This window comes from Vipera berus (genome assembly GCF_964194415.1).
Source record: "Vipera berus genome assembly, chromosome: 5".
NCBI lineage: Eukaryota > Metazoa > Chordata > Lepidosauria > Squamata > Viperidae > Vipera > Vipera berus.
Genome location: NC_138207.1, coordinates 89,698,290 through 89,713,316, shown reverse-complemented (window position 1 = coordinate 89,713,316; position 15,027 = coordinate 89,698,290). Strand labels below are relative to the sequence as shown.

General features: G+C 38.4%; 1 protein-coding gene across 2 annotated transcripts in view; it reads left to right on the top strand.

Annotated features, from left to right (window-relative positions):
• Positions 1-15,027, top strand: part of SORBS1 (sorbin and SH3 domain containing 1) — a 129,942-nt gene that overhangs the window by 109,338 nt on the left and 5,577 nt on the right. For both annotated transcript variants that reach the window (XM_081329682.1, XM_081329683.1), the window contains exons 20-27: positions 3,644-3,693; positions 6,024-6,181; positions 9,400-9,485; positions 11,263-11,430; positions 12,606-12,652; positions 13,287-13,401; positions 13,517-13,642; positions 14,285-14,464. In XM_081329682.1, coding sequence (XP_081185808.1) covers positions 3,644-3,693; positions 6,024-6,181; positions 9,400-9,485; positions 11,263-11,430; positions 12,606-12,652; positions 13,287-13,401; positions 13,517-13,642; positions 14,285-14,464 — 930 coding nt within the window. The remainder of the gene's footprint in view (positions 1-3,643; positions 3,694-6,023; positions 6,182-9,399; positions 9,486-11,262; positions 11,431-12,605; positions 12,653-13,286; positions 13,402-13,516; positions 13,643-14,284; positions 14,465-15,027) is intronic.

Genomic DNA, 15,027 nt, shown 5'->3' with positions numbered 1-15,027 from the left:
CATCTTGCTGACCCTGTAAAATAGCGCCTTTTAAATGCATGTTTACTTTTTTTCCAGTCAGTCTTCCCCTAACCAGCATCTCAGAAGCTATTTTGTTTTTGTATACTGCTAGACAAATATAGAGATATAATATTACCAAGTTGTTTTTATTTCCAGCTTCTGGAAGTTCAATTTAGTTTTAAAACCTAAACGCCATATTTTGATTAATTTTAAGCATATAATTTTTTTAAAAAATAGCTGTCCTCAAAAATTTTAAAGGTAAGGTTAATCATAGCTTGTTAGCTGTTTACATTCCCTGCAGCTTAAGGTTGGAGCTTAACTTGCCTTGATTAGTTTTTATAAACTTAGGTAATCATCTATCATGATGATCTTTGAATTCATTGTGATTCAAAAGAGATGTTTTTAAATGAATTAGTGATGATTGAATTTATCCTTGTCTTTTTGTTTTGGGCAAGCATTTAAAGCAGATTCTAACAGTAAATGATGCAGAGTATAAAACATTACTCCAAACTTCATATGTTAAGAACAGATGAAGTCAACAATAGAAATTTTGGTATAATAATACTGATTAACATTGAACAATTAACCATTAAAAGCTTGGCAGTAGAGATTCATCTCTGACCTCTTAAGTTGGGGTGAAGAGAATTTTCTCCAGTCCCAGATATTGGCAACTGGCAGAGAATTTATAAAGGGCCTCTCCTGGTGGGCTTTTGGGAAAGAGAGAGAGTCTTAAAGGTAGGGTGGCCCTAGGCTGCTCAGAGCATTAAGGTCAGCATCAGAGTATATTATTATTATCTGGATTTGTAACATGCTGAGAGTTTCCTGATTGTAGGTAGAAAAAAAAGATGAATTAATAAACATAGCCTTAAATTGTGCTTGGCGGGCAATTGGTAGCAGTGGAGAGAGTCACGCTGGTGGATCCAGAAAAGCTGCATTTTCAGATCACTATCTCCAATGAACTGAATATTAAATCTAGCATATGCCCTGTGTCATGTGTGGAGCCAGATAGAATTGCTTTTGACTGGGCAGTGGATTGTAAAATTCCCCAGAATAAGAAGGCTAAAGTGGTGCAGGGCCAGTGCAGTGATAATACCCCTACAGTGTTTTGCCATTCAGAGTAGCAAATGCTCAATTGAGGACTCAAATGGATTTCCTGTATACTATAGCCATACCATTTCCTCACTTTTCAAAGGTAGGAGATCTAGTTTTTCTCCCTAGAAATAGTTTCTCCTATTAATGTGGCTTTGCTGTCACAAAGTGGTATAAACCAGTGGTTCTCAACCTTTTCTTCACCCTTTAAATACCAGAAAAAATCTGTCAAATGATTGCTGAGATGAAACTGCTTCTCCATTAGGAATAATCTTATCTCTCAGTTCTCAAAAGCAAAACAAAACTTTTCCTGATAGCCAACGAACATCACAGTGTAGCAGAAATTGCTGATGTTCACTGACCATATCCTCACAAAGTTGTACAAAAAGTCTTGAATTCAGTGATCTGCTTTTTTAATAAAATTTACAATTTTGACTGATACGTTAAAAGCCTGCTTTAGGATTTGGGGCATCTTTTCAACAACTAGGGTTTCTCTATGTTTGCAACAATAGTACCAGGTCATTGATGGCATGGCTTTCTTAATACGTGTTACAAGCCCAGTAAGATTTCTAGACATTCCTCACACACCGTCTGTGCTAATTCCAACGCTTTTCAACCAGTCCATGTCATGAGATGTTATAAACTTGTTTAAGTTGGTGAATATTTCCTCAGCTGTAGTATCTACCAACAAGGAAAGGAAAAGTATGTCTTCGAAAACTTTTCTGTCATGCTGATACCTAACATTGCCCACTAAGGTCTCTTAGTCTGTTATGTCCATGCTTTTGTGCAGTTGCAATGCAAAGTAGGGGGATAGGTGAATTCTTCCTTTAATATTGGCTGACAAACCATCGATTTGCCTCTTAACTGTGTCATTTGACAAAGGTATTATGGAAAAGTCCTTGGCAGCTTGCTTGCTGATCAACGTAGAAACCATGATTTTTGCAGCAGGTAATGTAAGCTCTTCAGTTATAGTGTGCTGTTTTCTGGATTTTGCTCATAGTTGAGAAAAATCAAATGAGGCCCTCACTACATTTTCATTATTACAATCAGTTGCAGTCTTTTTTTTAAACCATTTTCTTACTTTCCCAAAATGCATGTTCCCTGCTTTTGAAAAAAAAATAATGTTCTTTGTGGCATGTGCCTTATGTTTTGTATCCAGATGTCTTTTCAGTTTTGACGGTTTCATAGCCTCATTGGACAGTACTCATTAACACAACACTCACTGTGATAGTCGCTTGTCCTCATGACCTGTACATGTGAAGCCAGTCAAAAAATATTCCTTGCTATAATGGCAGGGGACGCGGTGGCTCAGTGGGTTAGGACGCTGAGCTTGTCGATCAGGAGATTGGCAGTTTGGCGGGTCGAATCCCGAGTGCTGCATAGCAGAGTGAGCCCCTGTTACTCGTCCCAGCTTCTGCCAACCTAGCAGTTCGAAAGCACGTAAAAATGCAAGTAGAAAAATAGGGACCACTACGGTGGGAAGGTAACAGCGTTCCATGCGCCTTTGGCGTCTAGTCATGCCGGCCACATGACCACGGAGACGTCCTCGGACAAACGCTGGCTCTTCGGCTTTGAAACGGAGATGAGCACCGGCCCCTAGAATTGGAAATGACATGTGCGGGGGAACTTTTACCTTTACCTTTACCTTATAATGGCAATACTTTTTAAAGTGACTGGAAGCCTCACTTTGCTTTGAGCAAGATGCACCCTCATTAATATCAGTCCCCTTACATTTCAAATTCACCCAGCAGTCCATCTTGAGGCTAAATCGAAATGCGCTGTCATGAAATCCACTGCAGCAATATAAAAAACCCCCACAATGAACGATAACCAAACGGTTAATAAAAATCGAAGACAATTACAAAATTGGTCCAAACGCTCACTCACACTGACAATGACTGACTTGGCTTTCTCTGCCTCAAGGTCTCTGACTGACTGTGCGATAGCAAGAAATGTCACGGGCTTCCTCTCTGCCATTCACTGCCATGCACTTGCATGTTCTTAGTGTGTGCAGAAATACGCAGCTGTTCATCATCAGACAGCTACTCTCATAGTCGATTTATTCCTCCGATTGTTTTTAATTGAGGCAATAGGTTAAAAAAGCCAAGTTTTACAAAACAAACATTAAAAATTAAGATTTTGTTCTTTTTCCCATTCCGTCTTGCTTTCATTTGTTTACTCATTTGTTCATTCAGATTTTACTGCAAAAAAATCAGAATATTTATTGAAGCTTTCATGGATCCTCTATGATGACATTGCAACCCCCAGGGGTCCACGGGCCACAGGTTGAGAGCCACTGGTATAAACAACAATTTTATTTATTATTAGGGTTTTAGTAAAACATTCACAGGCAAAAGAGTAAGCTTTATGTCTACAGTATGGATTGTATGAATTTCCTGTGATGAGGGAAAGCTAGATTATTAGTTATTTCACAATCTGTCATAAGACCTGGTAATAAAAAAAATCTGAGCTCTAGATAGAGGTCAATAATCTTTTGTCTTTTGCTTTAACATAGTGTCCTTTAGTAAGTGCTTCTTTGTCTGGATTCTTGCAGGATGCAGCAAGCTCCCCACCACTGGAAACTCTTTCAGAGCATTTGTCTCAGTGAGTTTTGAAATATCTCTTTGATTTTTCAGTTCAGGTTTTGGAAATACATCTCTAGGTCTTAAAGGGTTATTAATTGCATGTTAGGATAGGAATTTCATGTGTCTTTTCCTTAAATTTGTGGGATACAATGGATATTGTTCATCCATGTGGCTTGAAGTTAATATGAATAAAAGGCCATTGAAGTAATAATTGAAAAAATTAGAATAAAAGATTTAGGGGTTGATCAATTTTTTTAAAAATCACTCCTTTGGATTCATTTCTCTATGCACTCAACTGAGCAACACAAAAGCATACAGCTCAGATAAGAAAAGGCCTGTTTAGCCTTAAAAGAGAGAAGGTGATGACAAAGAAACTCAAGATTGACCTGCCTTGATTCTCACGAGTATAAGTTGAGGGAAGAGAAATTCTTCCAGGCTTTGAAGGTTTTATTATTATATCTTGTTATTATGAAGTAGCATTTCAGTGGTCCTTGTGGTGTCTTTTTCCTGACCTGGCCTACCTTCAAGGACTGACATTCCCATTTTGAATATGCTTCAAGGCTTGCATTTTACTCTGAACTGTATCCTAGCCAACAAATTATATTGGCCTTTCTGTATTAATACATCTAGGACTTCCTGTCTGTTCTCCATGCGCTTGTAGAGATGGTCTGAAAATCTTGGGTTATATACTTTGATTTCTTTCTATCCCCTTCACATGCAGGATATCATTTCCTGTTCTGGTCTCTGTACTTGGTACTGCAGTATTTTATTTTTTTAATAATTTTTATTAAATATGTTTTCAACAGAATAAAAACAATGCAGATTTTGAATTGAAGAGAAAAAGAATAGGGAAAAGTAATAAAAAGTGAAAAAGAAATAGAAAATTAAAAAGTAATGTGGCTTCCAGTCAACAGAAGTTATAACTACATTCATATTTTACCCTCTTTCATTTTTTCCTCTGTGTCTGGTCACTAATAAATGTAGTCATAGAGCATAGAATAATAGCATACCTTGGAGGTCTTCTAGTCCAGCCCCCTGCTTGACCAGGAGACCCTGGAGACCCAGGTCAAATGGCTGTCCAGTCTCTTGAAAACCTCCAATGATGGAGCACCACAACTTCAGGAGGTAAGCTGTTCAACTGATTAATTGTTCTCACTGTCAATAAATTTCTTCTTAGTTCTAGGCTGGATTTCTCTTTAATGATCTTCCACCCATTTTTTTTTTGTCCTGCCCTGAGTTGTTTTGGAGAATAGGTCTAACCTCTCTCCTCTGTGATGGCCCCTCAAATACTGGAAGATGGCTATCCTTTTGCCTTCCTCTTTATTAGACTAGACATACCCAGTTCCCTTAATTGTTCATCAGGCTAAATCATATGATGGATGGTTAAGGGAACTAGATATGTTTAGCCTAATGAAGAGAAGGTAGAAACTCATCAGAGAGAGATCCAACATGGAAATGAATTTCCTGACAGCAAGAACAACTAATCAGTGGAACACTTGCCTCATGGAGTTGTGGGTGCTCTTTCGCCATGGGTAGGGGGTTAGACAAGAAGACCTCCATAAAGTGTTGAAATATTGTGGTAAATACTTGAGCTAAACTCTAATTAAAGAAAAGCTCTCCAAGGTTCCTTCCAACCCTATGATTCTATAATTCAGAAGGACCTTAAAATGTACCTTGCTGAGATGCTACTTCTACAAACTTATTTGACTCCCAGCACCTTTGTTTCTCTGAATCAGCATTCCTTATGGCTGACCTAGCACTTTGTTTCCTTTGAGAAACCATGGGGGCTAATTAGACAGAGTTCAGATACTGAGTGGAAAGAGGCCAGATCTTTTGTACTAGTAAATCAGAGAGCAGTAAATTCCAATAAAGGAAGAGTGTAGGAAGAGGGAGTCAACCTAAGTCAGAGAAATTTCCTACCCCAAAATCTACTTTACTCATTGGAGGTTCTGAAAACATCTGATATCAGAAGATTAATATTAAATTTTTATCAAACAAAATAATTCAATCTAATAAAATAGTTAATTTTTATTTTCATACTTTAAGTGGCAAAAGTAGATATTATAATATTTAAATTAGTGAGGCTCTAGGTTGAACTTTTTAAAAGCATTTCGTTTGATGAAGATAAGCCTTATTCCACTCCTTTTTCTTTCTTGTGGTGAGTCAAATGATACACTTCATAAAAGGCTTGCCATGGATTGCATGTTTTGTGCAATTCCTGAAATTAATCTGAAGTAAGAGGTGCATTTATAAGTTCTCTTGGGGTACCAGATAGCATGAGTCTAGATGTTTTATTTAATCATTTGCTTTTAGTTGATGAGAAAAAATGTTTTCCCTCTTATATAACAGCTACCATCCTGTAAAGAAAGAGTTGGAATCCGAATTTGGTCATTTCACTGGACTGGGAAATGAAAGACAGATTTATAAAAGTGTTCTGGAAGGAGGAGATATCCCATTGAAAGGGTTGAGTGGCTTGAAGCGTCCATCCAGTTCAGCATCCACAAAAGGTAAAGTGAACATTGTTGTGATCAAACTATAAAGACTAACTGTATAACATGGTATTGCACTTATATCAAGATTCCATATGTCATAATTCAAAGAAAAGCCTGAATGTTTTTGCATCTAAGAGCAGCTTGCATAAAAGAAAGGGTGGTGAGATTACAGACTTTGGCTCATTATCATATGAACCCTTAATATAAGAGCCTTGGTGGAGCAGTGGGCTAATGCCTCCTTAAGTAACACCAGCTGCCTGCAATTAGTGCAGGTTCGCATCCCACCAGGATCAAGGTTGACTCAGCCTTCCATCCTTCCGAGGTAGGTAAAATGAGGACCCAGATTGTTGTGGGGGCAATTAAGCTGACTTTGTAATAATGCCGCTTGGGGGTGTGTGAAAGCCCTAATAAGCAGGCATATACATAGAATGAAGGCTACTGCTAAGCTTGTAAGCCGCCCTGAGTCTTCGGAGAAGGGCGGGATATAAATGGAATTAAAAAAATAAATAAATAAAAATATTGTGATCATGATCACGTTGTCACTAACCTAGAGTGTGATGGCTGAATCATCTCTCCTCCTTGGTTTGGCATCACAGCATTTGTCTTTGTGAGACTTCTGTGATTGGAAATTTAGCAATCCAAAATTCAGTTTTTTCAGAAGGACCAGAACTAGAAGAGGAATTACATTCTGTGTTTTAAAAAAATGACCTCTGTTCAGAAATCCAAGAGTATGAGGTTAAATCTCCAGAATCTGCAGAATAATTCATCCAGAGTATTGGAAGAACATCTTGATGGTTTGGCCAAACCCTTTACAAAGTTTATCTGATACATTCACAAGATTATATGAAATGCTGGGTGAAATGAGGACAGCTAATGTTACCTCTATTTTGAAGAGGGGGAATGAGAATTCTGGAACTACAGACTTTATCTGGGGATATTCTAGAGCAGATTCTAAAGTGACTGATCTGTAAGTACCTTGGAAACAATGTGAATCTTACCAGATGTCAGCAATTAGTTTGTCAAAACAATTTTTGTCAAGCCAATTTTATTCATTTTTAAATGAATGACATCCATGATAGGTTTGTGGGACAATCTGAGGCATTTGAGGGGTTTGATTTAGCAAAGGATTTGACAAAATTCCCATGACATTACTTGTTAACAACCTATTTCCTTCTGTCTTGGATGGCAAGACAATTAGGTGGGTGCGGAGCTAGCGCAGGGTTCTTATTCTGAGTTCTCATCCATTATTTCTCATCTAGCTCTAGAGAAGAAGCAAGTGGAACATCACAAAATTTGCCTTTTGCTCTTCTGTGTTCTATAAGTGAGTTGGATGAGAAGCTGGCAAGGATCCTTAGCAGATTATAAATCACATAATTGAGTGAGATACTTAATGTCTTAGAAATAAAAATTCAAATTGAAGATAAAGTTCATTGTTCATTGACTGAAAATAACATGAAATTTAAGGGTTTTTTATTACAAGAACAAATTGTGTCTTTTTAAAAAAATTATACATGTATTCTATTGCCACCTATTTAATGCATTCTAAAGCACACAGATTTAGCATTGGGATACTTGGCTTGGTAATAATGCTTGCTGAAATAGTAGTTGATTACCAATTAATTATCCATAAGGTCAGAATGCTCATAAAATTGGGGCAGTTTTAGTACACAGTCCACTTAAGGAGCTTTACAGAAAGAGATTTGCAGCAGGTAAGAGGGAAATATCTACACTGCTCACATCCCCTCTTTCAAGTTCAAAGCTCTACTATTCTACTTATTTTGTAGTCATATTTCACTAATAGGAAAATACAAAGCTGTGGAAATGTCTATAGTTTGTTTATTAATAGCAAGAAAAAGATTGTGCTGAAAGTGGCCACAAACATCCAAAAGAAGAGGAAGGACTTTGCCAGGCTGTATAAAATCACACATCAAGTCAATCAACATGGACTCCTGTTGGAAGATGTTTGATTTTGTAGTGTAAAAGAAATTGCATCCCAACTGCATCCCAATCCCGAAGATGACCAAAAGAAAGAAGGGAATCTACTCTAAATGGAAGACTTTGGAATAGATCTCCAAACATACTTTCTCTTAACTTGCTGTATTTGCGATATTAACCCTTCCAATACCTGCCGTTTTAAACAGAGTTGGCACAAAAGGACATTGCCAATCTAGCTGTTACCTCATCCCAATCTTGTAGCAATACTAAAGGTGGAACAAGAGTCAGGATTAGGAAAAGAGGCTCCAAAGGGAATTATCCAATAGCAGCTTCCTAGATATGTCCTGTGAGCCTATTTTTCTTCAGCTAGAAAAAGGTCTAGCAGTGCAGTTTCCACAGCAGTGCACAGGAGATCCATCATTGTCCAGTTGTGAGATCCAGACTAGCCTTCAGTCAAGCAAGAACTTTGTGGACATGGGCAGAAAGAAAACCTGAGCTCCCAGATGCCTCGTCTGTTGGGATATCATCATAAGATGAGCCACTTTCTGAATCTTGAAACTCTGCTAAACTGCTCTGTTTTTCTTTCGGACACTGCAAATGTGTTTGGTAATTTTCCTTTTGCTTCTTATATCAGCAAGATCCCCCCTCCCCCAAGAGACTCAGGACGTACTCTGCTTGTGGTATTTTGATGTACTTTACCATTTCTACCTCTTCTTCCTTTCCTGCTTTTTTTTTAACCCCCTCTACTGTGTTCGTTCTTTTCCTTGTGTGTCCTGTCCTGCTTACATTTCAGGACTTGGCTCAGCTACTGAGAAATCATTTCTGCTATCCTTCTAATCAACATCAAAGCAGTTTGTCCCAAATGCCATCATTTAGAAGGTGATTTATTTATGGAAACCAGTTTAAGATCCTTGTAATTTGCATCCCTAAGGAACAACATTAATAAATCTAGGAACACTTTTTTCAATTCTTGTGAAGTACCTGTTTTATGTTCATCCAAACATGTATCTGTATATCTGTGGGTGAGTGTATATGTGTCAGTATTATTGCATGCAATTAAACACCCTTCCTCAGCAACATTAAATCATAATTGCTGAAGAGAGATTGTTTTCTTTGATGAGTCTTTTTATGGGCTAAAACTTTCTTCTTTCAATTTTTCCCCACAGTAGTTTGCTTATTGTTTAGCAAATTAAGAAATTATTTTAAATTAATTGATCCAAGTAAAGGTTTTGTTTTTTGTTTTCTCCTTGGTTCATTTCATACATTAATTTTAATGAAATTGTGTTGTTTTAAAGTAGATTCAGAATCACCAAGACATTTTGCAACACTTGATTATATAGAGAGTCCAGAAGAAAATTTCCAAAGGCGTAGCAGTGATAAAGAGGTAACCTTCCCGTTACAGATAATATTTTCACAAAATCAATATGGTGGGTGATAAGTGGAACAATATCTGATCATAAGCAAAACTTTGGAGTTGGCATTTATTAACTGCCTTGGGAATGTAAGATTGGGATACATTTGTAAATAAATCAAGAGTAGCACCTGAAAGGATTTGAGAATAAACCTGAGTGCTAAAGAACAGAGTGCTAGAGAAAACAGCTGATTTTCATCAAAAGGTTTGGCTATCATTGGTAACCAAGACAAATTGAGTGCAATATTGTTCACTTGGAAGTAAGCCTACAGTAGGAGTCTTCGAACTTAGCTCTTTTATATGACTTGTGGACTTCAACTGAGGAATTCTGGGAGTTCAAGTCCACAAGTCATAAAAGGGCCACGTTTGAAGGCCCCTGGCCTACAGGGATCAGCCTCAAAGTAAGCCCTTCAAAACAGAGTGAGACTTAGTTAAATAGTCCATCAAAGTTTTGGAACGGTTGTCACTGGTCTCCTTCCCAGGTTGGTTCCCATGCTCACGAATCAGACAAGTCCTTACCTTTTTTCTGTTGCTTTATGTAGGAAAGCTAGAACTGCATGAGGGATGGCCTCTTGAAGCACCACTGGTGACCATAGTTCAGCTCTAACTGTAGGTATCTGCAATAGGGAGGGGAAAGTGACAAAATAAGCTGATGTCACAAAATGAAATCCATGATTTACATATTTGCATCCCATACTTGAGATGCAAGTATGAAAGTGCATGTTTCATCATTTTTATGTCATCATAGTTTGGAGTGGTTGCCTGGGTCTGCTTTAGAAATAGAAGAAAATCTGGGGCACCATTAAGTAGTGGCTGAGTAGTGCAAGAGCACTGCAGAATCCAGTCAGTCCACTTCAATTCCTTTTTTTGCATAAGAACCTGCTGATATTCAGAGGAGCAACTTAATGGGGATGTTTTCCCCTCCAGAGTTTCAAGCAAAAAGAACAAAAATTTTCTCATCACTCTATTGGGGAAAGAAGGGAGTCACTTGACACAGTTAGGGGATGAAGCAGAACAAAAACGGTTAAGATGCATTGATCACAGAATTATAGTTGTCTGAAGACTGGGAACAGCAGGAATCTGTAAAGTAACATTGTATTTGTTCATGCTTTTATATTTAGAAACTGGTATTTCTGCTTTATAGTCCTTACATCTCTATGAAAATCTGTTATTAGCTTGTTAAAAGATGGCAAGCAAATCCTGTTATCATAATGTGACTGATGATAGATTGACTTAAAGCAAATTTGTGCACAGTCTAATCTTTTTGGGAAACAGGCACAAACAGTTGTTACAAAAGGAGAATTGTGAAAGCTTCTTTAATGTCTCTTGAACTTGAGAAGGAAATTTCTAAGCATGTGAATCAGATTCTGTTTTCCTCAATGGACTATATTTTGAGAGTTTGGTTTTAAAAATGATCTTCCTATAAGCCTTCAGTTGTGGGTAGTGGTATTTTGGCTACATAAGCAGTGGATCTTCAACGTGACTGTCATTAAGAAAAGAAGAGGGGGATAATGGAAATGGTTGATGAACATTACTAGACCCATCATCTACAAACATCCCAACTGTTATTCTTTTGATTATTTCAATCTAGATTAATATATAGTATGCAATAATTATTTCTCAAAGCTTACTTTGGGGCTGTAGTGGAGAGATTGTCTACTCTTTATTTTGTTTTCTAATATTTCTTTGCCGATATTAAATTGCTGTAAATTGGATGATTTACTACCCATTTTATGCAATTTTATGGCAGAAACTTTTAGAGGACCAGAGACGGCTTAAACGTGAGCAAGAAGAGGCTGATATTGCAGCCAGAAGGCACACAGGGGTCATTCCTACGCACCATCAGTTTATCACTAATGAGCGCTTTGGGGACCTTCTAATTAGAGACGATACAATCAAAAGGAAATCTGGGTCAGAGGTCTGTTGTGGTTACCTCACTCTGCTGCTTGACCCAATTCATAGTTGCTTTTCATAGCATTCTGCTTTTTGGCCAGCATTAGCTGTCCCAAGTGTTGATTTTATTTTTACTTAGAACCTGCCTTGGCCTTGTTCTACATAATCCTACAGAAAACTGTATATTGTAATGCATGCCTGCTAAGTAAGGAATGCAGATACTTTTACTGCAAGTCAGCAAACATTTGCTTCATCTCTTGCACTGTATAGAATGCTTCCTTTTCCTCTGTGCCATCTGCTTAGACATCTAATTGTCTTGTGGCTCCTGATCATGTAGTTTGGTTATGCATTTTGCACTCCGTAACATTATTCTTTCTGTAACTTCTGTTGTTAAGAATCTTTAGGTCAGGAAATAAATGATCTGTTAAAAAGGCAAAAGAAAGAACTTACTCTGCAAGGAGTCATTTATTAAAGAGAACAGATTAACTTGCCTTCACTGGAAGTGTGGGTGACAAGACAGCCATGTTTTACATGAAAATGTATTTATCTTTTTGGGGGGGGGGCGGGGAGCAGCTATGTGAAATTCCTGTCTTTATTTCTTCCTGCCACTCATTCCATGTGAGCAGGAACAAATGATCATTTCTGAATTCTGGAGAATTGTCAGGATGCTTCCATTGCACTTGTAAAGTTACAGTGTTGTGTGTTACTTTGCTTCTCTGGATCTACCAAGCTCCCCACTACACGTTCCAGAAGGCCATTTCATTATATGGATCACATTTGCAACTCAGACCGTGCCTTCTGGAGTAGTTCAGTTTATCACTGCCTCTCTATTTAGGAGAGTCCAACCATTCGTTCAAACACATCTAATTTACTTAGTAATACCTACATCTGTTTTTTTCTTTACTTTTGATGTAGGCTACAGATTTTTCTGGTGTTCATTTTGATACTGCTGATTTTGCAAACTTACACACTTGCTGGAAAGACTGAAGTAGTGCTCCCTTTAAAAGTCTATTTCTCTTATTTAAGTAGGAGCCCTACTAGGGCTATAGGAAGGTTAGTTGCCCAAGAATTGGGACTAGATTCACCACACATTTAAGAAAGGAAACTCTGACAGTGTGCTTGTAATATTGTGTATACCCTTTCAAATGATGTTCTGAAGATTTGGCAATTTTTTAAAATTGTGCTATTTTCAACCACTAGATGAGAGCTGCCAGAGTGAAGTTTGACTTTAAAGCCCAGACATTAAAGTGAGTATTGGTTATTTTCTCCCTATGTCTGTAGTATCTTTCTATTTTAACCATTTCCTTCCTTCTGATAATTAAGTGTATACTGTTTTGCTGCCCACTTGCATCCTCAATGCAGTCCAACAGTGTTTACATTGCCAGCTATTCTGACCAAGGGAATGCATACAACTGTCCATTGACCATCACTGCTCCAGCATTTCTCCTCCACCGAATGACACAGTAGCTTTTCTGTCCCCTTTAATGCCTTATCGTCTGCCATCTTTATATAGCTTCCAGCCTTTCCATCATGTAACGCCATCATCGAGATGTTTGTTCCATTTGCCATCTCCATCTCTTATGTCCAAACCTCCTCCTTTCTCTTAAAAGCTTCTCCAGATGCAATTTCAGTTCCACTTCTGATTCCTCCAGTTTCAAATTCATTACTTTCACAAACTTCTTTCACTTCTCTTCTGACCAAGTACCCATCCATTTGCCATCTCGAGATCTACCAGTCTTTAAATACTGCCAGTGCAATCAGTTCTTTAGATATTTATGTTTGGTTGTATGTTCTCCAGTTGTTAATATTTGTATTTGAAATTTGATGTTAATAAGATTTTATTAAAATAAATTAACACATGAATTAATATGTTATTAACAGGGAACTCCCGTTACAGAAAGGCGATGTTGTTTACATTTATAAGCAGGTTGATCAGAACTGGTATGAAGGTGAACACCATGGCAGAGTGGGTATCTTCCCACAGTGTTACATAGAGGTACCGTTTTGTTTATTAAGCTAACCAAGGTGTCAGGACTGGCCGGGCTGACACAAGATCAAAACTGTCTACCTTCTTCAGATTTTTACCTATGCCTTTTGCTTTTGTTTTATAGTTACTTAACCCGACAGAAAAAATCCAAACTAAAAAAACTTCATCACTGCAAATCTTGGAATATGGAAATGCAATCGCCAAATTCAGTTTCAGTGGAGATACTGCTGTGGAAATGTCCTTCAGGAAGGTAGACCATTTTGAAATATTTCTTTCTCGTGCAATCTACTGACCTCACTTCAGTTGCAAAGGACAGCAAATAGATGTTCTAAGCAGCAGGTTGGAAATTTAAAATGGTTAAAAAATATATTTTGCACGGGTTTTTCTAAAAATGGAAGGTTTGAGGTTAGATATCACATAATGTGAACATTGTCTAGTGCAGCAAGCGTATTTGTTTACATTTCTATAGCGTTAGTTTTGCATGTAAATGTCAAAAAATATGCAATTATTGATGCTAGAGATAGGCAAGAAACTAAAGGCCAGTTATATATATTTATTATATATGTAATAATTAGTCTGAATTATTCTGCCAAAATAGAAAATATATGCATGTCAATCTGTCTTTTTTATTTTCTGTCTTTGTGAACTATATACATTGTACTGGAATCTCTGAATATTTTTAGTTTTGAATCAAAACGTTAATCCATTTTCTTAGGCATTGTAAATGCAAGCCAGATAATTTAAAAGAGTTTAATAGAAAGGAGACATCAAATCCATTTTAGCAGAGGTATGCCCCTCAAGCAAACAGAGCATCCACGAAATACAGCCTTTATATGTAAGTAGCATAAGCAAGTCCTGAACTTAAACCCATGTTTCTTTTTTTTTTCTACAGGGAGAAAGAATCACATTGATTCGACAGGTAGATGAGAACTGGTATGAAGGGAAAATCCTTGGCACCGTTCGCCAAGGCATCTTCCCTGGCTCTTATGTGGACATACTTAAACAACCAGTGCTGAAAGATACATCAGGCTATGCCTACCGACCACCAAATTGTAGCCTGACTTCTCCACAGGTACCTGTTTGCGCTTTGCAGAGCATTGATGGCGTTGTTAGTCTATTTCCTAGGGCAGTGGTGACGAACCTATGGCACACGTGCCAGAGGCAGCACAGAGAGCCCTCTCTGTGGGCATGTGCACTGTCACCCCAGCCCCAACTCTCCCTGCGGCCCCCTCCTCACCAGCAGCCCCCCTGGAGGAGAGTCGCCCCCGGGCATGGCCCATGTGGAGCAGCCCAGCCAAGGACATGGCAGTTGGGTAGCAGGGACAACACTAAGCCCTCGCGCCCCGTCGCACAGCTGATGCTGTGTGGCGTGGGTGGAGAGCGTGGCCGCCATGGCGCTGCAGGGCCACCTGGGCAATCTGCGGTGGGCCGTGGAAGTGGTGGATGGCCCTGCGGGTGGGGCAGGGTTGGGGGGAGCAGGGTTGGTGTGGGCGGTTTGGGGGCACTCAGTGTCTGAAAGGTTCGCCATCACTGTCCTAGGGCAGGATTCTCATCATTCCCTTGGGTCAGCCATGTCTTCTGGAGTGACAAAGAATTTATGTAGGTTAAAATGTCCCTTAGCAGAATGGAAGTGAG